This window comes from Arabidopsis lyrata (assembly GCF_000004255.2).
Source record: "Arabidopsis lyrata subsp. lyrata unplaced genomic scaffold ARALYscaffold_4, whole genome shotgun sequence".
Lineage (NCBI taxonomy): Eukaryota > Viridiplantae > Streptophyta > Magnoliopsida > Brassicales > Brassicaceae > Arabidopsis > Arabidopsis lyrata.
The window spans coordinates 15,247,083-15,272,369 of record NW_003302552.1 but is presented as its reverse complement, the minus strand read 5'-3'; the positions used below and the strand labels follow the sequence as shown (position 1 = coordinate 15,272,369).

Below are 25,287 nucleotides of genomic sequence, written 5' to 3'. Positions count from 1 at the left end.
ATTGAACCGGAATTGGCTGAAAATTAGGGTTTTACCGACTAATAGAGATAAGGTTTTTATGAGGCGTGTTCATGTTGTTATCTTGTACGCTAGATTTCTTAGCCATGACTCGTCAACCTCGGGATTTGTGGAGCTCTCGATGATCTTGTCAAATTAAGTCTATGAATTGTTGAATCCCGTTCTGGCCGAGACGTAGGATCAATCACACCGGTGGATCTTAACTCGTAATTACTTCATGTGTTCATCTACTTCTCTTATATATCTTCTCTAACATTAATCTATGTTCTTGAGCATGACTTGTTAGATCTCTTTGTTCTGGTTTGTTACGATTGTGTTTGGTGAAATTCAATTTTCGATTTAGGTTCCAGGTTGATGCAAGAATCGAAGTATATGGTATCATTCATAGCCCCATGTTACAAATAAAATGGTGAATACTATGGATGGAAGTGGATCCTTTTGGTGGAAAGGCGATTTGTCACTATGGATGAATGGATGCTAAAGACACAATCCATGTCGAAGACTAAACAAGCTAGAATCTGGTGAAACACATAAATTGACTTAAGACTCCTCAAAGGTTAGTTTGTGATATAGGAAGACTAAAAACTTGATAATCTTGATTGTTTGTGATGACGTATTGCGGAAGATCATTAATTGTGGTCTACTTTAACAAGATTGTACATGTAAAGATCGTATCTATATGCAACTCAAGTTGTGTGCGTTTGAGATGGGAAAATCAAAGTTTAATTGATGTGAACATTGATGATTTTCTGAAATTGGTAGAAGATCTTAGCAATCTTGGTGTAATTATATCCGAAGAGGTTCAAGCTATCTTTCTCAAACTCTCATTGCCTCACAAGTTTGATCAACTTAATTAATGAAATACTTAAGTACATACGGTAAGGGCGATATCAGTTTAGACGAAGTCTTTGTTGCACCATGCTTAAGGAGAGGAGTGTTGTGTGAGACTAGTAGGTCTCATAAGATTCAAGTGATGGATTAAACACGAGGGAATGTCAGAGAAAAGGGATGATGATTCTTCGAGGTAATTATCATGAACTAGGTCAAGAACAAAGACTAAAGTCACATGTTGGTTTTGGAAGAAAGAAAGACATCTTATAAAAGACATCTAAATTTATTTATTACAAATGGTTTTCCCGCTGTAACACTGCATTCGATACGATTACAACACCATTCTAAATCGCTTTTTAAAAGAGAAGAAAACTAGAGACTTCAATATGTAAAAGGATAAAGAGTCAATCCTGGCGATGCTCTATCTGTCACTTAAGATTCCGACCTAACAACCAAAACACAAATCATTAAATAATATTATGATGAACAAAGTATATATGACAAAAGAATGGAATAGATTTTAATAATAGTTCAAAGTTAGAGAAAAGCATTTTGCTACCACAAAATTATCTGAATCTCTTCAGTAATTGGTTTAACGACCAAGCATGTGAGACTCTCGCAATTTGGTGGTCAATTTGGTGGTCACTCTCGGTTTCGTCACCTTCCAATATTGGAGGTAAAGACGGCCTCCAGCGTTTAGGCTCTGCTGAGTGACCTGAGACACCTGAGTCAACTGAGTCACTTGAGACAACTGAGTCACCTGAGACAGGCACCACCGTTGGCTGGACGGCGGAGGTGGAACGGCAACATCGACGAAATAGAGAAAAAATCATTTGAAACTCGATTACTTAAAATATTATTATTGGTTCGATAATGTAGAGATTGGGGTTTTCTTTAACTTTTTTATGTGTATAATATATACACACTGTTAGTATATATAAAAGGTAATTACTTTTTTTTTGGTGGGGTCATATATCGGGGTGTTACTTGTAAGAAATAATTATATCTTTTATAGTAGTAAATCTATAAATAATTTACCAATTTAATGCCACATTAATACATATAATAATTCACATAAAATGTCAAAAATGATATATTTATAATTGATAAGAGCTATAATTATATAACAGCTAATGCGAATAATATATAGGAAAATAATAGTGAACATGAGTCAAGATTCATGAATGGGAAATTGTTGATATCAGAATTTTAAATTGGAAGTTTTGGAATGTAGAATTTTCTTTCTAAATTCTACATTTTGGAATGTAGAACTTTACAGGTTGTACTTGACCCTTGAGAGTTAAATCTTGATAATAAAATTATAAAGAACATCAGTTATGTGGTGGAGGAAACTTAAGAATATGTTAACCAAAATTTTCTTCTAAACAAAAAAATATAAATATAAGAGACTAACACTATAACCAAATAAAAAAGATATAGCAAGATGTCTCCCACCTATATCTATTTTCGTACGTACATGTATCAAATTAAAAAAAAAAAAAATTGCATTTATGTGGAAGTCTGGGCTTGAGCTTTGGTCCAAGCAATTTACATGATATCTGGAATTAGGCTAATTGGATACCTCCGGACATTAATCGGAAAGCATTCCAAACTCGGGGTTAGGCAGTCCAACACCTAGGTGTTGGCGATAAATCTACATAGTAGCACTTTGGTGTGCGTTCCTCCGGAGCTGATCGAATCAGCTAATCGGGTATATAAAAAAAAAAAAAAAAGTCTAATCTTCTAATACTGTGACATATGATGCACGTATATGTCAAATTCAAACATAAACCATGATAAGTTACTTATTACTCTATATTACCATAGTATGTATTGTATACATGGAGGACATTGTTTTTCATTAAGGACAATTTTTTGGTTAGTATACTTTGCCAAACAATAAAAAGTTATTTTTCACTTTGCCAACTAAGTGAATAACGAAATAAAAATTCAAAAGTGGTCAAAACACGTCACTATTCCTTTATGTTTTCCCCTTATTGATGGAAATGTATAGACATAAATGTAGTGAATATGTTCCAATAATATGTTATATGTTGATGATGTTTATGTTTTGTTTTGTCATCTGAACTCTGAAGTATATATTCATTTGATAAAATTACATAAAAGAAGGATCGAAATATATAACACAAAAAAGAAAGCAACGGTCTTTTCCCGACGTTTTAATGAGGACATTTTTTTTATGACAGATAGAGGATACCAAGATATTGTTGTTTCGAATCTAAAACAGATAAACCAACAAGTACTCATGGTTTATGTAAAACCCACTTTAAGAAATATTGTTTAGTTTGTACTTTGCTGTCATTAAAATCAAATAGTATTTTTTCATTTTTTAACTTCAAACAGGCTCAGCAACATGAAAATGGACAATCGCATCTCCAATTCTTTTTTCTGATTTTAAGAAAATGAAAGATAAATAAGTTACATTATATGCAATTTTTTCTGTCGCAATGCATAAGGGGGAGAAAATTATACAATTCGACGCATAACCGGACAAGGAAACAACCCCGGCGAGGCTCTTATATTCGACGACATTGCAATGTTCCTATTAGACAAACGAAAGATATTTAATAATATTTTTATCAACAAAATGGAAATGACAAATCTCTTAAGATTAATGGATTAGTCTTTTAACATAATATGTAGTATCATCAAACATATATTTTCTATCCAAACGGTATTGCTCAAATATATACATATGTATGCCTCTGATTTTAGCGAACTTCTTTGGTTGATCATTCGTTTTCATTTTTCTTTGTATCTTTTGATCAAATTTAAAGGTTAATTCAAGAATGTATGTCTATAATTTCAGAAAACTTCCTTGCATGGAAACTGCCCTCTCATGGATCATTCGTTTACACTTTTCTTTTAATTATTGAACCTAATCAGTAATTGTTCTTTCCTTAAAAAATTTTATCAAGCCTAGTTTCATTATCATGCTAGATCCATTTTCATAAAGTTAAATCAATGAAGGCAACCAACCACCTAATAGATGATTCCTCAATAAGACAATTAATCTAAAAATTAAATATCATCTGAAAAATTAAATGTCATTTGAAAAATCTTATGTATAATATAGTCGATGATAGAAAAAAAAAAATACAAATTGAAAATTATGTCCTCAATTCATAATTTCCTACTATGTGCAGAAAGAAATCTAATATATATATATTTTCTAATCAGCTAATATGGTATTTATGAAAATAATAAACAGATAATATACGTGAAAACTAACCAGGCTCTCTTAACTATGTAGCTGATTGAAACCATCTTTTCGGCCTTTGATTTCCCACGTACGACTGAAACCTTTTCCTTTGACCGATCACTATCGCCATCGTCCTCCAAGATGGGATATAAAGACGGTTGCCAACGTGTGGAATCCTCACTTGTGCGTCTTCCTGAGTAAGGAGCCAGCAATCGCTGATCAATGGTCGATGATTCCTCTCGATCCACGACATTGGAACGGTAACAATGACTGAATAGAGAGAAAATCATTTCAAACTTGAAAAGACAGATTCGAAAACAAACAACAAAAAAAGTAGATGTGATTCTTTGGTTCGGCGACAAATGGATTTAGGGTTTATTATATACTGAACATTTTATAACTAAAAAAAAAAAAGCGATGGTGATATAATAAACAGTTTCTGCTCATTTAGGTTGTATATATATATATTTTTTCTGGTACAGTTTTAATTTTAAGTTTATTTAATGCTTTTTTATTTAATGCTTTTTATTGTTATGTTAATGAGTCTTTTAAAACCGCGGTTTGTGTTAATGAATCTGTTGGATATCTTTTTGAAACGAAATTTTATTTTCTATCCACTGATACAGTTTCTCTATTATGATCAGTTTAACTCCTATATGGTTTTAGTTAGTACTTAGCACTTTTAAAGTTAGACAAAATTATTGAAACATAACGACCAAAAATTAAAGTCGTGTTTCAAAAAAACATAACATTAACGAAAACTGATGCCATATTGCCATATGTTTATGAATAAGAGCCCTTTAATTTATAAATTAACGTCAATATGCAACTAAACATATGAATGCTCAGAGGACTAAGAGATTTTAAGCCAGTGAACATCCAATATATATATATACACACACTAAATACTTAAAAAATACTTCAATGAAAACCAACTGTAGAAGCATATTTGGTTTATTGGTTTGTTAAGAGATCAGCAAATTCTTAAACCGTCTTGTTCGAAACTTTAATTGATAGCAAACACAAATTTACATATAGTGAATTCAACCTATTTAGAGGTTTCTTTATTGTGCAGTGTGAGTCGTTTAGATCATATTTGTTTTTTTTTTTTTTAAATTTAATGTTAAATTATATTCAAAAGAAAAATAAACGTTTTCTACAACTTAATGCGATGCAATTCGAAGCATTTTTAAGACATTAGAAAGAAAACTGAGTCTTCTCTAGAGCCTTGCTGCAAACCAAGTTTGGAGTCCGCTTGAAGCTCCTCTCCCTTCCATTGTGCTCAACCGATTACGGACATTTTTATCAATTAACTTGACGAGTATCTCTGTTGGTAAAGGCTGTTCACCGTGTCTCCTTCTGTTCCTCTCATTCCATATTGAGTGAATAGAGTTTTGAAACGTGTACCTTAGCAAGAAAGTCTTTGTCTTGTCAAAGCCCTCCCCTTTAAGAAGCTTCATGATCTCTTGCCAATGTTCTGAGAACTTATCCAACAGTAGCCCCAGAACCAATTCTTCCCAAACTGTCTTCGAGTACGGGCACATAAAAAACAGATGCTCTCTTGTTTCTATAGGTACCCCACAGAACACACAACTTGAATTTGCATTCTGCTTCCAAGTCAACATTCTCTCCCCTGTTGCTACTCTGTTTTTAACCACTAGCCATGTGATATAAGCATATTTTGGAGTTGCAGCTTTGAACCATATCTCTTTGAATCCCTCCATCATTGGTTTCGAAGTGCGGATCTGCGCCCATGTTTCTTTGGTCGAGAAACTGTTGCGGTAGCTACTGTTTTTCCCTTTCCATAGGGCCACATCTACCTCATTCCCTCTCAGCTGCATTCTTGCGTTTTTAATTGCTACTTCAACACTGTTTAGCGCTGCCTGGCGATGTTTTCTCCTTCTAGACATTGCCATCACTTCTCTCACTGAGCTAGATAGAGGGATCCCCAAGTCAATGCAGCCTCGCTCCCCTAGCTTCTCCTTTAGACATCCAAGGTCAGACCATTTGTCGTGCCAAAAGGATGTAGTGTCACCATTCTTAACTTCCACTCTATGAAATTGTTTTGCGAGATCACGATACTTCAGCAACTTTCTCCATATCCATGAGCCGCAAGAGGTGGTCTCTTTCACAGCCCAGAAAGAACCATTTCGGATTAGGTACTTGTGAACCCAGTCCACCCATAAGGAGCCCCTTGCAGACAACAAGCGCCAAATCAGTTTTAATATGCTTACTCTGTTCGCTTCCTCCAATGATCTCAAACCCAATCCACCTTCACTCTTTGGAGTGAATACCTCAGTCCACGCCACTTTTGCTCTTTTGCTATTAAGAGAAGGGCCTGACCACAAAAAAGCTGAACATATCTTATCGATTTCTTGAATGCAAGCTTTAGGGAGTCGAAAAGCGGCAATCCAAAAATTCGTAAGACTGAATGTGACTGAGCGGAGCAGCTGCAGTCTCCCGGCGAAAGAGAGCGTCCTAGCTGTCCAGAAGCTAATTTGTGATCTTATTTTTTCCAAGAGAGGAGAATAATCTGCAGAAGTCATTCTTCTTGTTAATAGTGGTAGCCCCAAGTATCGTACCGGTAAGGATCCATACTCAAATGGGAATTGCTGCAAAATTTCTGTTTTCACTTCTGTTGAAACCCCTGCCATATACAATGTCGATTTTTCAAGGCTAATTTTGAGTCCTGAGTGAGTTGCAAAGTCCTCAAAAACCTCAAGTGCTGCTTCGATTGATTTCTTTGTTCCTTCAACACAAGATATAACACAAAAATATATATAATATATAGTTTATTACAAATCACACAAGCAAAATCAACAAATCAAGGCTCGTAACTTTCCTTGGAAACAGATCAATATACACAATTGAAATACTGTTATACACGAAATGTTCCAGAAAATAGAGATCTCAAAAATATCATTGAAAAAGGGGGAAAAGGAACAAATAATTCGATCTCAAGATAGCCATAAAAGGCCATGAACAAAACTAAAAGAGTTGAATTAGGAATTATCAAGCCCATTTAGCCAACAGAGACATGAGGGCAGCACCAAGAAGGAGAGCAATATGGGCCATGATTTGAAGCCCAGTATTGGATTGCATTTTAGGGTGCATGAAATCTGCTGCGAGAAGGTCCACCAGAGACATGTAGATGAGAATGCCTGCGGATGCAGCGTTCAAGACTCCTTGCACGATCAGAGCCGTTGGTGAAGACTCATCGTAAGAATTTGCTATTCCCATTCCCACAACGATTCCTATTGGTGTCGTTATTGCGAAGAACGTCGACATTATTGTTACCGACAAACACTTGAATTTTCCCTGCAACAAAAAAATATGGAAATTGGACAGTAAATATTTTTTTCCAAATTATCTAGTAGACAAACGTTTCAAAGAATTTTTTGTAGATGTCATAAGTTTTTTAATGTGGGAAAAATGTTTTTTTTTTTTCTTCTTAATGTACATTTTTGTTAGCTTTCGCGTACATACCTAGGCTATATCATTAACGATTTTTTTTTCTTTCAAAAAGAGACAATTAAGGAACCGGTAAAATTAAGTTGAAAACTATGCAATACTGAATTTAATTATATCGGAAATAGAGCTTCATTTAATGGAGTAAACAAATGAATATAGAGAAGAATCAAGGTACCTGAGCAATACAACCACCAAGGCCAAGCCCTTCAAAGCATTGATGAAACATTAAGGCAGTAAAGAGAGCTTTTGCAGCATCTGGGCTCTGTGAAGCTCCAAGTGATATTCCTATTACCACTGAGTGTACTATTATGCCCAACTCCAATACCTATTTTAGATTTTAAAAATAATATGACACAAGAATATCAATTCTGAGGTAAATTTCAAACTTAACATTACACATTTTTGTTTTCCAGATTTTGGGCAAAAGGAAATTACGCCATAAGTTCGATTGCATTCCAAAAAATTTCTAGTCTTATATTTTAAAATATGATTTTATTTTCGTTAAAGATTAAATTATGATTTGTTAAAAAAGCTAACCATATGAAAAGTTCTTATTTGGAATGTCGTTCCTCAATAACATGTGACGGTTTCTAGAGAATCAAATCTCACATGCTCTGAATCTAATTCACCGCGTCGACAACAAAAGAAAATCTGGCAAATGCATGAATTTGTAGTAGGATTTTTTATTTTAGAACAAAGATAATACTCCCTTTGTTTCATAAAGAGTGTTATTCTAACATTTTTTACGTAAATTAAAAAAAAGTAAACAAATTTCATTTATGCTTTTTATTAATATACTAAATAATATTCTCTATCTAATTAATAAGCTAAAATTGTAAGGTTAAAAAAGAGAATTAAAACTACATTTAAACACAAAACGACACTCTTTGTGAAACGAGATTAAAATCTTAAAACGACACTTTTTGTGAAACGGAGTGAGTATAATTAAAGTCGAAAACTACATATGCATGCATACTAAAGTTAATTTGTGTATGGATCTGATTATTCTTTTTCGGTTTTTTTTCTTTTGATGAAAAAAACACTTCAAATAAATGCCAAAAAAAAAAAAATCAAATCCATACACGAATCAAAGAAATTTGGTATGGATGCATATGTAGTTTTCTTTTAGCTTTGTTCGCGTTTTTCTGTTAGCTTATTATGTTTTTTTCTAATAATAATAACACAATATTTGGCCCTTTTTCTAATAAAACATATCCTTTAAAATTCCCAAAATGTTAACATTTCGTGTTTCCATTTACACTTATGTTCGATTCTTAGTATCAGTATAACCATTGAAATTGAAATGGAATTGCACGATCATCTTCCTCATAACAATTTTTTTTTTTGGCCCCAAAAAATCAAAAACGTTCTATTTTCTATAGAAAAATATATATTTAAACTAGAAAAACTCTAGATTGTTAAAGGTGGAGCTCAACAAACTCAAAAGCTATGATTATTAAAACGTGGAGCTCAACAAACCTGTGCAATAATTCTAGTCCGGAGAACTTGGACCTTCTCGGAGTCCACGGAGGTCTCGCCGGATTCTCCATCACTGACCCTCTTCGACGCGTTGCAATGTGATTTATAGAAACTCGAAGTGGCAAATGTATCAACGGATAGCGTCAGGATCGCAGCAATCATTGCAATAAATCCGGTGAACGGAAATTCCCATGCTTCAGATGTCAGACACGGCGAGTTAAGCATCTCGTAAGCCTCAGGCAAGACATGCATAAATCCGGTAGCAAGGATAACTCCGGCCGCGAAAGCTTTCGTGACAAAGAAGAAAGATGTTTCTGGACGCAAAGAAGGGAAGACTTTGCCTAACAAAGGGAAAAGAACTCCGATTATACCGGCGACTAGAACGGTAGGAATGGCGGCGATCTTGTATTTCCGAGCTCCCGCTTTGTTTTCATGGTCATCTTTGTGTGAGCATTCACATTTCGGTCCACCATGTGAATGGCCTTCTGCCGCGTTGACGACCGCAATGAGAAGGAGGGAGATGGAGAAGAAGAAGAGTAAGAGTTTATTAGTGAAACATGATCGAGAGAGAATTTGGGAAAAACTCATATTTCTCATTAATGATTCAAGAGGTTGTTACAACGTTCATATACAACACAAGCTCACTAAACCAGAAATAACCACATGGTTAAACCCTTAATTAGATAATAAAACAGAACAATTCCAGAGTCCTTAACCAATGCTATTATATACAAGTATAGTAACTATATACATGTCAATAGCCCTCCTCAAGATGAAGGTGCAAAGATGTTGCAGATTCCCATCTTGACAATGAGACTATGGAAAAGTGCAGGATGCAAAGGTTTAGTCAAAGCATCAGCAAGTTGATGTTCAGACTTGACATACATTGTCTTCAGAAAGCCACAATCAATGTATTCACGAATTTTGTAGCAATCTAAGTCCACATGCTTTGTTCTCTCATGGAAAACAGAATTGTTTGCTATATGCAAAGCCGCAGTGTTATCACAGTAAAGATATGCCGGTCTGGTAAAAGGAACTTTCAAATCAATCATCAACCTTGAAAGCCAAACCAATTCTTTAGAAGCCAATGCCATAGCCCTGAATTCTGATTCAGCCGAGCTACATGACACTGTGTCCTGTTTCACTGATCTCCAGGATAACAAAGATTCACCAATGAACATACAATAAGCAGTAACAGACCTTCTATCATCTGTGCAAGTTCCCCAATCAGCATCCGAGAAACCTCTAAGATCAAAATTAGTGTCAGCTGGATAGAATATGCCTTGACCTACAGTACCTTTCAAGTAGCGCAACACCTTGTGAACAGCAGTGAGATGAATATCTCTAGGATCATGAGAAAACTGACACAATTTATTGACAGCAAAAGAGATATCAGGTCTTGTAATCTGCAGGTACATTAGCTTGCCCACCAATTTGCGATATTGAGTCGGATCTGTTAAAGGAACACCAACTTCTTTAGTCAACTTCACACTAGGATCCATAGGAATAGTAGATGGCTTACTGCCTAAGAATCCTGTAGTTGATAACAACTCCAATGTATATTTTCTTTGACAAAGAGAGATCCCAGCTTCTGTTCTAGCAATCTCCAATCCAAGAAAATACTTAGCCGGACCAAGATTTCTGAGCTTGAAATATGACTGCAATTCATTGATAAAATCAACCACTGCATCATCCTTATTGCTGACAATCAATATATCATCTACATAAACCAGAACTCCAAGTAGAACACCATCACTATACTTAATGAAAAGTGTGTGTTCTGCAACAGACTTATCAAAACCCATCATGACAAGGGTTGATGAAAGTTTCTTAAACCATTGTCTGGAAGCCTGTTTCAAACCATATATTGACTTGTTCAGCCTACAAACAGCTCTAGGAGGTAAAGAAATACCCTGCAAATCAGCATACCCTGGTGGAACTTTCATGTATATTTCTTCATCCAAATCTCCATTAAGAAATGCATTAGAAATATCAATTTGACTAACAGACCATCTCATCTTAGCTGCAAGAATGAATAGCAACCTGACAGAGGCTAACTTGGCAACAGGGGAAAAAGTTTCTTCATAATCTAAGCCCTCCTGTTGTGTAAACCCTTTAGCAACCAATCTGGCCTTATGTCTTTCAATACTCCCATCAGCATTATACTTGATTGTGTAAACCCATTTACAACCAATCGCTTTCTTATCAGGAGGCAAACTACAAATATTCCAAGTCTGAGTCCGTGTCATTGCTCCAATTTCATCTTTCATTGCATTACACCACACCTCAAAATCCTTAGCTTCTGAATATCTTTGGGGTAGGTTTTCATTTGTGATGATATTAATAAAAGCATGAAAAGGCTCAGATAAATTGGAATAAGAAATATAGTTTGATATAGGATGTACAATATTACTAGTAAAGTTATAACAATGAAAGTCCTGCATGTGTTTTGGGGGTTTTCTTTGTCTGCGAGACTTGGATTCAGAAGGAACCAAAGCCTCAGAAGATGTCACATCCTGATTATGGGGTGCATCAGATGATGTTTGCTCATTAAGCAATACATCGGGTATAGCAGGTTTTGGTGATAGAGAAAAGAAAAATTTTGTAGAATCCTTGATAGTGGATGATACAAAGGGATAAATTTCCTCATGAAAGATGACATGTCTTGAAACAGATACAGCGTGTGTCTCCAAATCTAATAGCTTATACCCCTTGTAACCACTAGGATAACCTAGGAAAACACAAGCCTTTGCTCTAGGATCAAATTTATGTCTAGACTTAGGAGAAGTAGAACTATAACACAAACATCCAAAGCTTTTTAAAAAGTTATAATCTGGTAGTTTGGTTGTAAGTTTCTCATAAGGAGACTGATTAGCTAAAACAGGGGTTGGTAGTCTATTGATTAAGTACACTGCTGTTAATACACAATCCCCCCAGAACTCTAAAGGAACATTGGACTGAAATAAAAGGGCTCTAGCAACATTCAAGATGTGCTGATGCTTTCTCTCTACTACAGAATTTTGTTCCGGAGTTTCAGGGCATGAGTGATATGCAATAATGCCTTTTTCAGAAAACAATGCATCAAATTTCAATTCATGTGCATTATCAGATCTAACAGACTTTATTTTCGTGTTATATTGAGTTTCAACCATGTGAACAAAGTTTGGAAAAACAAACAAGACATCAGACTTTAGTTTCATCAAGAAAATCCAAGTAGCACGACTATAATCATCTACAATGGTCAAAAAATATTTATAACCATCCCTAGTTTCAACAGAAAATGGACCCCAAGTATCAATATGAATTAATTCAAAAGGTTCATTACACATGTTCTGTCTAGAATGAAAAGGTAAGTGCTTTTGCTTAGATAAATGACAAACATGACAGGTATGCAATTGTTCTTTATTTTCCTTTAAAACTTTTAAACTCAATACATCAGAAAGTAAGTCAATTCTAGATTGAGAAGGATGTCCTAGTCTTTTATGCCATGTAATAGAATCAACAATGGCATTCACATTGACAGGAGCTATAGAAGGTATAACAGTAGTACCTTTTAAAGAAACAGAGTGATCTAATTCATTGAAATGCAAGACATATAAATTCCCAACTTCATTTCCTTTGCCAATCATCAACTCCTGTGTAAGATCCTGAATAAAGCATGCATCAGATGTAAAACTCACTTTAGTTCTTAATGTCTTTGTTAAAACACTAACACTCATCAAGTTAAACTTGAATTCTGGAATATAAAGCACATCATAGAGAGAGATAGCATCAGTCAACTTGATCAAACCTATGCCCACTATTCTAACAGTATAACCATTAGGGAGAGTAACAAAGGTTCTATCAAGTGGTCTGTACTCTAGGTATAAGGCTCTATTATGTGTGACATGGTGAGTAGCACCTGAATCTAATACCCAAGCTCTAGGAGACACTGCTGGTTCTGTAGATAATGAACAAACAAGCATGTCGTAATAGGAATTTGAGTAAAGAGGTAGGAAGGTACCCGAAATCTGTGAGATTACAGGTACAGAAGTTGAAGTCGAAGCACAAGGCTGAGGAGGTGTGGGAGGTTCAACAACTGCAGAATGAAGCTTGGAACTCAGATACGAAATCATACTCTGTATTTGATCATTTGACATGTCCTCATGAGAATCTCCATGATCAACCTTCGGATCAGGATTAGACTGAATGTGTGTTGTAGCAAGATTTGTAGACCCAATGTTCTGAGGTTGCTTCCATTTTGGACCAGAACCAGGAGGGTATCCATGCAACTTGTAACACTTATCAGCTGTGTGACCAATCTTATGACAATGTGAGCATTTAGGTTTCTTAAATCCACCTTGAGCCAAGAATACTTGAGAATTATCCGGAGTAACAGAAGATGTCTGAACCTGGAAAGCAGAAGGATTGGTAAATGAAGAAGAGGAATTACCTCCAACCATCCGCTGACTTTCATCTTGGTCTAGCATGTTGTAGATCTCTGTTAAACACGGTCTTGGTTTCATATTCAGGATTTGACCTCTAATATTAGCAAAATTGTCATTCAGGCCCATAAGAAATTGAATGATTCTGCTTGTTTCAGCTTCTTCCAAGAGCTCCTTGACATGATCACAGTTACACTTCTTGACTGTGAGAATCCTGGTGTTAGCCAACTGTTCCCATAGTGTCTTCTTCTTAGTGTAATAGGCTGACAAATCAAGATTGCCTTGCTTGAGATTACCAATGGCCTGCTCAAGTTGATACTTCCTTGGAAGATTACTGACTCTAAATCGCAGAAAAAGATCATTCCACATTTCAGCAGCATCCTCATAATACAGGATGCTATCATAAATCTCCTTATTAACCACGTTCAATAACCAAGCCTTCACCATACTGTTACATCTACTCCAGATTTTGAATAAACGATCATCAACATTAGGCCTAGGAAGAGATCCATCTACGAAACTCAATTTATTCTTCGCATCTAGACTCATTCGCATAGCAATTGACCAATTGTTGTAATTCGTACCATCAAGAGTATGAGAAACAATGGATAGACCTGGATGATCCGCAGAATGAAGGAAGAAAGGACTATGAGCATTATCAAACGACTCCATCCCCGCAGAAATCGCCGATTTGTCTCGATTAGCCGGAATCTGAGTGATCGGAGTTATCACGATGTCATCGCCACCTGGAATCGAAGATCCAGCACGAGTCTTCATCGGCGAGTAATCCGATACAGGAGATTGATTCCGAGCTGGTGTTTTCTTCTTTTGTTTCGCCATAGTTGCAGAACGAAGCTCAGATGCGTAAAGAAACTGAAATCGGAGCTCACAAAGGTGATTTGAAGCTTCAATCGATAAGCAATCTTCGCAAATTTGGAATCGTCGCAACAACCGGAGCAAGATAATGAAGAAAAACGAAGAAAAGAAGGAAGAATGAGAAGATTCCGATCAACGATCACCGGAAAAATAACGGAAATAGCTCTGATACCATATTAGTGAAACATGATCGAGAGAGAATTTGGGAAAAACTCATATTTCTCATTAATGATTCAAGAGGTTGTTACAACGTTCATATACAACACAAGCTCACTAAACCAGAAATAACCACATGGTTAAACCCTTAATTAGATAATAAAACAGAACAATTCCAGAGTCCTTAACCAATGCTATTATATACAAGTATAGTAACTATATACATGTCAATAGAGTTTCACGTTCTTAGTCTTCATATCCTCTCTTTTGATAATTAGGGTTTTTATGAAACGGAGAGGGAAAAAGAAATTTGGATTCTTGATGATGCAAAGAAGAAAAAGCTTGGTATGTAAATGGCAGTACTGAATGTATGTATATATACGTATATTAATATCATATAAAAATGTGTGCTAATATTATTTGTTTTCGTTTGATCATTCATTAATAAGATATTGAACTTCTTAAACAAAAAAAAAATTAAAATATTCAACTAATGATTTTGTATCTCGTTTTGCCCTTTTATCTTCACGAAACTTTTGATGGAAAAAAGTAATTCAAACTCAATACGTAGGTTTTTTATTAGGAAGTATGCAATGTCTTTAAACTTATTTTCATATAATACTTGCGTATTACTCCCTCTGTTTCACAAAGAGTGTCATTCTCGAGTTTTATTTTTATTTTATAAAGAGTGTCATCCTATATTTTCAATGTGACTTTTACCCTAAGTTTCTCAATTTATCTTTAACCCAAAACTACTTTTTATTGAATTAAATCATTAATTACTTATTAAATAGGTGCATATATGTATAATCTAAAGTTTTCTTAATTTGTGTAAAATGTGTAAAAATGACACTCTTTATAAACGGAGGGAGTATTAGTTACGATTCATGAGAGACAAATCTCATCATATCTAATGAAAGTCAAAATTGATCGAATCATTTTATTTAACTACTAAATCAATAATAGTGTTTGGAAAGGTAATAGGATTTGTCCTTCATCGGGTCGGTTTGGGTTGTTGTCATGTGATCGGGCCAAACTCATCATGAGTCTCGGAGCTTTAGTTGCGTCCTTGAGGACCTCGACTTGGGATTAGTCCGCGCAAGGATAATTGAAACTAGGGTCATCGCTTTTTTCACCGGCGGGTTTGATCACTCGCTAGGTTGAATCTGAGTACGACCAGTGATAGTTTTAAACTCTGAGTTGGCAGAGATTTGGGGACACTGATATTCTCATACAATGTCACGACGTACTCTTAATTAGTTGTTCATACGACATGAATAAATAGTCAAGAGTATCCTCAAAACAAAAACAATTTGAGGTGTATAATCGTTCTTATTATTATTAATTTTTTAATATGTATGAGCGGGGTTCCTAATGAGATCCCGGGACTAAAATGATATTTTCTATGTTTCAAAATATAGGATGTTTTAGAGATTTTTTTTTGTTTCAAAATATAGGATATTTTATATATTTCTGTGCCACCTTTAAATGCATTTGATGTGTTATGACCATTTGTATTCTGTAGTATGTTTTAGGATACAAAAACATATATTTTTTAAGTAACAATGTATGGTCAATTATAAAATTTTGAATATTTTACTCCGCGGTATACCGTGGGTCGATACTTGTATAACTAAATTTTTTAAGTTTTAAGTTGTATTTGTTTTGTTAATATTGTATGTTTTGTTTTATGTTTAAGGTTGTATAATTGTATCTTGATTGTTAATTTTAAGATTTTATTCGTGATATACCGTTCTTTATTAATATCGATCCAATCCCGTCATCCCATATAAACCCGTCTATATTATTCCGTTAGCTAAATTATTAGTGTTATAAAATCCAAGATAATAAATTATTATTGTTATAAAATTCAATAATTTTAGGATCTCACCTGTGGTATACCGTTCTTTGAATGATTTTAAATTTATACTACTAATATATATTTTAAATTTATCATATAAATTATATAAATTTTCTATGTGAATATTTTGATTATTATAAATTAGTAGTTTTATTGTTATGCAAAATGTTAATATAAATATTTGTTATAAATCGGTTTTATGCATATTTTGTGGAGTAAAATTCACGGAATTTGTTTTTAAGATATATGGAAAGATTGTGTAGAGATTTTTAGAAACAAATTAAGCAAGATATCGTTTAGTTAATATCTTTTATTTAAATTTTGTAAAACTAAATAATAAATATCAATGACATGGACTCGTAAATAAGGTGGAACTCCAGGATTTATTTGCTAAAGATACTCCAAAAATGTATATATAGATAGATATGAAAGCAAAAACTATTTATTTAGGTTATATACTCCAAAAGTTATGTTGAAAAATTTGAACTAAATATTAATAGTCTCGTAGAACAACGTAAAAGGGGGAAATATTAATTTTCACGGGTCGTAACTGAAGTGAATTGGTTTGACATTTCTGTCATTTGTTTCTTCTGTTATCTAAGAAAATTCAAATTATATGGTTAGTAATTTTATCCGATCGAAATTAAAATGATAAAGTAACGTTTTCTTTTGTCGATATTTGAACTCAATTTTTTTTTATTACTACCACAAAATTTCAAATGTTATAATTAACAAAAAAAAACTAAATTATATTATATCTATTTATTGGCTCTTGCATGTGGAACTTAAGTTAGAGTTGAAATCTATATGTTTTTTAATATTCGTATTGATTTTCATAGTCACTATAGATTATTATATGTTCTTTAAGGAAAATGTGGGCATCGTAAACGTAGTCGAGAGCGACTATTATGGAAAAAATGTAAACAATAATATCGTTTCTTTTACTGATTGGAATATTATTACATTAGACTAGTTCAGACACGTCCTCACGAGTTGGCTGGTTTCCGATACTATTTTAAATAATTGAAAAATATAAAAGATGAATAAAGATATTAGACAAAGAATATTTATTTTTTCCTTTTTTCAAAAAGAATGGCGAAAGAATGTCGACATAAAATGTACGGACCTATGTAGCACACAAGGTGACTCCTCTCTTAGCTCTAGAAAAATAATGGTAATGAAACTTAAACATATCAAGTCAACCTCTAAATATGTCGATTTTATGACTCATTTTTTTCATCTTCATATGCTTACATCTTTTTATTTGATTCTTAATGATCTAATACATATATTCATTCACGTAACTGTCTTGACGCAGTTATGTATACACATCATCTTTCTGGACACAGATTATCCTGTCATTTTCATTTAATATAGTTAAATTTTTTGTCAACGAACAATATAAGTATATAATCAGTCTATTAGACTTTTTACAAATAAAATTGATGTATAAATGATCAAATTACATAATATAATTTCTCATATTATTTTTTTTTATGTCGAAACATATATTTCTGGACACAGATCAGCTTTGTTATTTTATTTGTAGTTGTAGTTTTCTATATTTATCAAATTTTCTTAACATTATTTTATAGATTAATTAATTAATTATTTTGAGATTACTAAGTATTTGTAATCTCACAATCTACATGGATACATCCTAGTTGTTAAATGATACATCTTCTTATAAAAAGAAATGTGATGAGACTAATTAAGTTTTCCTAAAAGATAGTCCATAAATGTTGCATTAATATATATGCTATATCTTTTTTCTTTTTTCTTTTTTGATCGAATATGCTCTATCCTTCTTTCTTATTTTTTCACACCAAAACGTTATATGTATTTTTATAATTATAATATTTTACCCTTTTAGCACATTTATAAATTTTAAATATAATACTTTTAAGTAAGTATATGTACTCTTCTAATCCTAATTATAGCAGTGTGGATAAATTTCAAATTGTTCCAAAACGTATTTGAGGATACAACATTTAATGGTGTACTTTTTTAGTTTCATTTTGAGTTTCAAATTATATTCGAGGAGACTAACATTTTGAGTTTCACACTTTTTGAGTTTCATTTTGATTCAAATTTGATTATACTATAGTTCCAAATTAACCTTAATATCTCATTTTTTATCAATTAGAGAAACATAATTTTTCTTTATCTTTCTATTGTAGTTTTTTTCACTCAGAGATGATAGAGATCACATTTCAGTATTCAAAGTTGTAGTCTAAAAGACAAAAAGTCATGATATTACTATAAGAAATGAATCCTAATATTAAAAAGCTTCTTCTTTCTTCGGGCTTTTATGTCGTCTAGTGATATGAGTTGCACTGGTGAAGGTAACATATACATATTCTTTTTCTAATAAGTAAATTAGGGTTTTTCAATTTTGCCGTAAAGTTTTTGCTTCTGTATTTGTTTCTTAAAGTTTCTCTGTAACTCAGCGCTGGTTTAAAGAAAAAAACAAAACATGGGTTCTACTTTGGTTTGTAATTTAATTTCATGATGTTCTTTACTTTTTATTATGTTCCACTATATCTTATATATTTTCATAATATACTGATAAATATTACTATATTAGGAACATTTGTGTTTATTAATTATACTACTATTAAAGAGTATAATTATAAATAAAATTTAAATCAAGACTTATCAAACCCAGTCGGACCGTATTGACATGCGACCCAAAAGCTTACCCAGTTTGCTCAATGATAATTTTTTTGTTTGATGCTAAATGATGTTTAAGGTTTTGTATCATTTTAATTTTATGTTTTTCTTACATTAAAATATAATTTTATCTACCTAAAAATAATTTGACCAATGATATAGAAGAATATAAACAGTCAAAAATCTATATATACATTTTTGGAGTACACTTACCAAATAAATCTTAGAGTTGTTAAATATTTACAAAGAATGCCATTGGTATTTAATTTTTTAATTCGAAAATTAGCATTAAATATTTGAATTAAAGATTTAACATTTAACAAACTTGCCAAAATCTCTCTTTAATAACTAAAACGAGATGATTAGCTACTAACCAATAATTCCCCAAATTTCTCCATATTAACTCCATGATATTTTTCCAAATCTCTCTTAATTACTACCTAATTAGCATTTGCGATAATCCCTCTACTCCAATCAAATCGAGTTTCAATAATACGAGTTCCTTTAATGCTTACATCACCATGAAATCGAAACAACATCTATATTCTCTATAAAAAATGAAATATATAATCGTAGAAAATAAGAAAATGGAAACTAATAACAACAAGCAAAGTGAATTTATGGCATCTATATATACATTTTTGGATCACAATTAGCAAATAAATCATGAAGTTGAGAAGTATTTACAATGACATGCCATTAGCATTAATTATTTAGATTTGTTTTATTTAAGTAAAGATTTTTAACTGAAATTCATTTCTCATATATTTAGCAAAAGTCTCTACAAAATCTTTCCTTATCTATTTAAGTAAAGATTTTGAAATCAAATATGTTCTCAACAATTTACCAAAAATCTCTACACAATCTTTTTAAAAATCTCGACTTAGTTAACTTCTGATTTTTATCTGCAAAAAAAAAATTAATTGTAACGAGTGATGTAAAAATCGGGAATGTTGATACTATAATTTCTTCTACTTCTTTTTTTTCATATAATGAAAATTATTTTTAGGGATATTTTCTTAAAACCTCTAAACAAACAAAGAGTTTCAAAAGATAGCTTCTCTTTTGGCGGGTCGACCCGCAAATCCGCAACTCTCTACGGGCTTATCCGCATGAACCTGCGACCAGTAGTGGATAAAAATATTATTCAAAAAAAATAACAAATGATATTTAATTTTACGGGACGGGGTTATATGGTGCAACGGGTTTAGATCAGTATTAATATTAAACAATATTAAACAATATACGATGGATGAAATCCTAGAATTAAAAATCAAAATTTAATTATAAAATCAGAAACACTAAACAAAATAAACAATATTAACAAAACAAATACAACTTAAAATTTTGCAAAATAATTTTTTAGTTGTAAAAAAATCGACCCGCGGTGTACCGCGGGGTAAAATCTAGATTTGGAAGTTTAATGAAGAAAAATCTTTTTTTAAAAATAATAGCTCCGCGGTGTACCGCAAGAAAAATTCTTCTCTTAAACTGAGGCAAAAAGAAGAAGAAAGCCAAATGTCGTTTAAGTGTATATAACTATATATAGATATACCATTTAAACCTAAAACACAATTAATATACTCAAAACTATTAATATAGATATATGGATGGTACATTTATAAAATAGGTCGAAATATTATATTATACTCTCTATTAATAAACAAAACTAATTATATTTAGATTTTTTTTAAAAAAATTATAGCACCGCGGTGTACCGCGGGTTCAAATCTAGTAAAATTTACATTTAAAATTGAAAACATCAAATAAAACAAAACAATTTCTCTTAAACATCAATTATTATGAAACAGAAGTATTGTAAAACCAATATAGTCATATAGATACAAGTTTAGGACTCTAGGTTAGCCATTAATTAGACTATTAAAGTGTACTAGTCAACAAAAAAACAGATTTAATCCCTCTAGAATGAGATTTTTAAAAATATTGCGGTTGCAACGAACAGTATAATATTTAGTGAGAATCACTCTAGATAATAATAAAGATGGTGTAATTAATAAAAAAAGTAATAAAAGTAAAATTTGCCATATTAAAATAAAAAGGGTGATGAATTAAACATCATGGAACACATATGTTTTGTATGTAACATATTTTATTTTTCTCTTGACATCTAATACTCAAATGTATTTCTATTTTTGCTATATATATAAATGTGTGGTCTACTGTTTTGGAGTTTTACATTATCATCTAAAGAGTTAGACAGTTAATAATTTGTATAGTTGTATACAACAGTATGCAATGAAACATTTTAAAGGTACAACAATAAAATTATGCGTTAATTATGTCCACATAGTTTGAATCGGAATGCAAAATTTTCAAGTGAAAACCATTGGCCTGACAAGCCCGGTCCTAATATGTGAAGAAAGTTGCTTAACTACCCTCACGTAGTAATTTCATCAACTTTTCTTTACCCAGATCGGCAATTGTTTTTAATCATTTATTAACCCAGAGTTTAATGATTCATAAAGGTAGTTTTATGTATGTGAGAAGCTAAACCTCAAATCTCTATTTTCTACTAATTGCTTTTTCGTAAAGTTGTGTAGCAACGATATATATACTGAAATTTGAGTGGACATTTGGTGTAGTATTCGAGTGGAGAAAGTGATTTTCGGAGTAGTCACCAAACATATAATTGAAGCAATCCGCTATCCTTTGCTTTCTTTGCCTTTCACTCGCTTTCTTGGTCTCAATAGCATTAATGGTTGGCTAATGGAATTGGAGATGCCACCAAATAACAATGGAGCTTTGGAGATAGCTCAAAATGTCCTTTGTAATTTATTCATACGTGGCTACAGGGTTTGAAAATAAAAATATGAATGCAGATCGATGGACTGCAAAATAAAAATGTGAATTAAAAAAAAAAAACTAAAGAACCGACTTTAGACCAATTTGTATTTCAATTTTTTGAAGAAAACGAGTTTGAGTTGGAGCATGGAAGATGAATGAATACAAGGATGTTTACTTTATGGCACACACGAATCATTGACTTATCCTGTTTAGACAATTGCATAGTTACTTCATAACACTTTGCCTGTCATAAAAAGAAGAAAAAAAAATACATTCGTTTTCAAAAATCGACAAAGATGAGACCAACTCTTCAAAGACAACCACGCACGTTCGTTTGTTCAACACGCGCACACACACATCACACACACTCTCTCTCTCTTCTAAACATTGATATTATATGTTAAGTAGATGCATTTTACTGGTCAAGAGAGAGTGAGAGAGGTTAAGGGAGTTTAGTAGAAGTGGCCATAAGTAGAGCTGACTGCAAGCCGAATTTGTTCTTACTTGTTGTCTTTAGCATCCGCCATAACCTTTTGCTCTTTCTCTTCTTCCTTTATTTCTTCCTCGTCGTAGAATTTTTCATCTTCATCCTCGTCACTACCCATGTCATGGTCGAAGTATTCTTCATAGAACTGGTCGTCTGTGTCATCATCCTGACCGTTCTCCAGCCTCTCTCCAGACTTTTGTCTCATTAACCTTTCTTGGATACTGTCTACGATTGCAGTTCCCTGTTAACATTTAACGCATTTGTCAAGTTTAATCAATGTTCTACAGAACATAGTCATAAATATTAAAGTATGTGACTTCAAGATTCAACTTACCATCTTATGGCAACCCTCTTCAAATATTTCAAGGAATCCAGCAACCCACCGATCTGCATTCTCTACCCACTCGTTGCGCAGCATTTTTACAGTTTGGATCTGGAAAAACCGGATTTAGCAATCAACAGATGAAGAAGCATTATAAGAAACTTCTACAAGATCAGCTTTTTCAGTTAAGATGGATATCACATATGACCATAGTCTCATCAGAGATCATATTACTAGCTAAAGCATGAGACTGCATGGTTTCAAGAGCAGCGGATACACGAAATCAGGCTGCTACTACAGGAATGAAATTATACAACAACATTATATCAACTGGTACAGTGGCACTACTACAGCGGATTAACAAGCATCACTTCTTAATGCAATTCTATAATCCAATAATCACAACAAGAAGACACAAAATAAAAGCAAGAGATCCAAATGCTTTCTGCCTAGAGTCTACTAACCAAACAGAGTATAAAAGTCCTAAGAGAACTGAACGAGGTTCAAAGTAAGGACAGATTGAACTGCAAAACGTAACACAGTAAGAGTGGTTTCCAAATAGTCGCTGAATAGTCATAGGGTACAAGTTCAAGGGGAGATGCGAATAGGCAGAGACAAGATCTAAAATTTAGTTTACTCTCCTTGTAACTTATGATGCACAGCTTATTTGATTGAATGCAATACAGTCGAAACGATGAATTGTGATGAACTAATGATCAATTAAGCAAAATGAAGTTGAGAGAAGACATGCCTTTTCTCCCACTCTTTCTTGTTGTTCTTTGACCCTCTCCTGGAGTTTCTTTAGCCTCATATTAACTCTAAGTCTCTTTTCCTGTAGCATATCGACAAACCCAAAGTTAATTCTTCCAAGTGTAAAATTTTGAAAAACGACAAAACTGAAGAGATAAGAAAATGATGTCATGCCTTGACAAAGCTAACTCCAAGATCTTCCCTTGAGTATCCTCTATCCAAGTTACGCATGACATACTGGTTGTAATCTTTCACAATTCTCATTATTATATCCGAGGTCGATATTCCTTCAGTTCGCATTGTTTCCTTAAACCTCCCAACTTTCTTAACCTGCAAAGGATACTCAGTTAAAACAGAAATATGAAAGTGTCGAAAGCAGGAGTATGAAATTCATCCGACTCACAAATTCATAGACATCCTTTCCAGCTCCGCTCGAATCAGCATAGCTGTGCATGAAATTAATACAAAGAAGGTTACTGTAGTACTAAAATCATTAGTATGGAAAGAGCATAACTAACGACAAGCAGGTAGTAAAAGGTAAAAACAACAAAACTAAGTTTCCCCCATTTAAAAAAACTACATCAAAACTAGCACAAGAGATACATGTTCTTACGGAAGAGAATCGTGGGCTACATAGTCAATATGGTGCTTGTCAAGAAACTCTTGGTTGACCACCCATGGTGCATCAGGGATGACTTCATCCACCCACCTATATGAAAACGAAAAAATTTTAGGAGTGTCCTAAAATTCCATTCAATCCCACTTCCATGGCTTCTACTAACAAATACAACAGAACATAGGAGAAGACAATTACTTGCAATGTCGAAGTGACTCATATCGCTCTTCTGCAGTCATGACAGTCCTTCCCTTGTACTTATGGGTAGTATCATCGTTGCAACATCCAACAAGAAGGTAAGTGTTTGGAAACCTGTTCGGCGATTAAGAAACGGTAAAAACATAGCAGCACCATAAGAACACAGAAACCAGAAGTCAATTTCTCCCAAAATTCACTTTACCTCCTCAAAATTGAAAATAAAAATCGAAACATTATCAAGAACATGTATCCAGAAACAGCATCAGCTATTGCAAATTCAAACATTTAGAAAGGGATTCACTAAAATCATACGCTATAAGGCCTTGCAGGCTTGCACATCACAAATTCTGGCAGTAATTTCAATCAACACAGACCAATCAAGCACCGAGACTATCTAATAAGGAAGATATTTCTCTCAACCTAAACAAAAACTGTACAACTTATAATGAACCAGACTCAACAGATCACAGACAAATGACACTGCGACGGCGAAAATTGAGCACGCGACGGCGAAAAAAGTCGAATTAGAGATAAAAATCAGGAAAATGATATCTCAGAGATAAGAAATACTAACGATTTCTTGGCTTGTTCGAGAGATCGAGCGTGACCAAAGTGGAAAAGATCGTAGATCCCATCGGCGTAGACGCGGACAGGACGATCAGTTGGAGGGGAACTCTGGACCGCCGTAGAGCCGGAGCCTGCAGCGGCGGTGGAAAGGCCGTCGTCAGTGCGATCTCCGGTAACGTTGCTCATATTCTCCGATGAAGAAGCCGAAATCACCCGCCTTATAGAGAAAATAAACGGAAAACTACAAAAGGTGCTAGTCGCTTCCCTCTTCTCCTACTATTTTATTTTTTTTGTGACGAAGAATATCCTCTAGGGAAAACTGATTATACTATTTTTATTTATTTTTGTTTTCAGGCATTTTAATTTTATTTTTTCACTGAAATAAAAAAGAAAAATGATACGTCGGTTATTTTAAAATGACAAAAAAAAAAGTAATGAAATTTAAATTATTTAATCTAATATCTTTGATGGTGGCGGATCGGAATAAAGTCGGACTAGTCCGCAAAAAATCGTTTAGTTTTCTTTAAAAA

General features: G+C 33.4%; 3 protein-coding genes and 1 long non-coding RNA gene across 4 annotated transcripts; 1 reads left to right on the top strand and 3 right to left on the bottom strand.

Annotated features, from left to right (window-relative positions):
• The first annotated feature begins 12 nt into the window (after window positions 1-12).
• Window positions 13-634, top strand: LOC110228959. The gene is made up of 2 exons (XR_002332466.1): window positions 13-224; window positions 362-634. It is a non-coding gene; the product is annotated as an uncharacterized LOC110228959 (long non-coding RNA).
• Window positions 635-1,100: 466 nt separating this feature from the next.
• LOC9315446 lies at window positions 1,101-2,590 on the bottom strand. The gene is made up of 2 exons (XM_021027440.1): window positions 1,409-2,590; window positions 1,101-1,294 (listed from the first exon to the last, which is right to left on the bottom strand). The coding sequence occupies exon 1, from the start codon at window positions 1,680-1,682 to the stop codon at window positions 1,416-1,418; it is 267 nt and encodes an 88-aa protein (XP_020883099.1). The 5' UTR covers window positions 1,683-2,590; the 3' UTR covers window positions 1,101-1,294; window positions 1,409-1,415.
• A 4,320-nt stretch (window positions 2,591-6,910) lies between these two features.
• Window positions 6,911-10,041, bottom strand: LOC9315444 (zinc transporter 3). The gene is made up of 3 exons (XM_002879331.2): window positions 9,023-10,041; window positions 7,719-7,868; window positions 6,911-7,390 (listed from the first exon to the last, which is right to left on the bottom strand). Exons 1-3 carry the CDS (start codon window positions 9,617-9,619, stop codon window positions 7,085-7,087), a joined length of 1,053 nt encoding a protein of 350 aa, XP_002879377.2. The 5' UTR covers window positions 9,620-10,041; the 3' UTR covers window positions 6,911-7,084.
• An 11,928-nt stretch (window positions 10,042-21,969) lies between these two features.
• Window positions 21,970-25,121, bottom strand: LOC9317286 (choline-phosphate cytidylyltransferase 1). Its single transcript, XM_021028935.1, has 8 exons — window positions 24,765-25,121; window positions 24,191-24,304; window positions 23,990-24,085; window positions 23,780-23,822; window positions 23,551-23,706; window positions 23,378-23,458; window positions 22,639-22,737; window positions 21,970-22,545 (listed from the first exon to the last, which is right to left on the bottom strand). Exons 1-8 carry the CDS (start codon window positions 24,941-24,943, stop codon window positions 22,318-22,320), a joined length of 996 nt encoding a protein of 331 aa, XP_020884594.1. The 5' UTR covers window positions 24,944-25,121; the 3' UTR covers window positions 21,970-22,317.
• Window positions 25,122-25,287: the final 166 nt, after the last annotated feature.

Coding starts and splice junctions, on each gene's coding strand:
- LOC9315446 (XM_021027440.1), bottom strand. CDS start 1,682: ATGATTTTTTCTCTATTTCGTCGATGTTGCCGTTCCACCTCCGCCGTC.
- LOC9315444 (XM_002879331.2), bottom strand. CDS start 9,619: ATGAGAAATATGAGTTTTTCCCAAATTCTCTCTCGATCATGTTTCACT. Junction 7,869..9,022: donor GGACTAGAATTATTGCACAG/GTTTGTTGAGCT, acceptor AATCTAAAATAG/GTATTGGAGTTGGGCATAAT. Junction 7,391..7,718: donor TTGGTGGTTGTATTGCTCAG/GTACCTTGATTC, acceptor TTTTTGTTGCAG/GGAAAATTCAAGTGTTTGTC.
- LOC9317286 (XM_021028935.1), bottom strand. CDS start 24,943: ATGAGCAACGTTACCGGAGATCGCACTGACGACGGCCTTTCCACCGCC. Junction 24,086..24,190: donor GAGTCACTTCGACATTGCAA/GTAATTGTCTTC, acceptor GTTTTCATATAG/GTGGGTGGATGAAGTCATCC. Junction 22,546..22,638: donor AAGAGGGTTGCCATAAGATG/GTAAGTTGAATC, acceptor AAATGTTAACAG/GGAACTGCAATCGTAGACAG.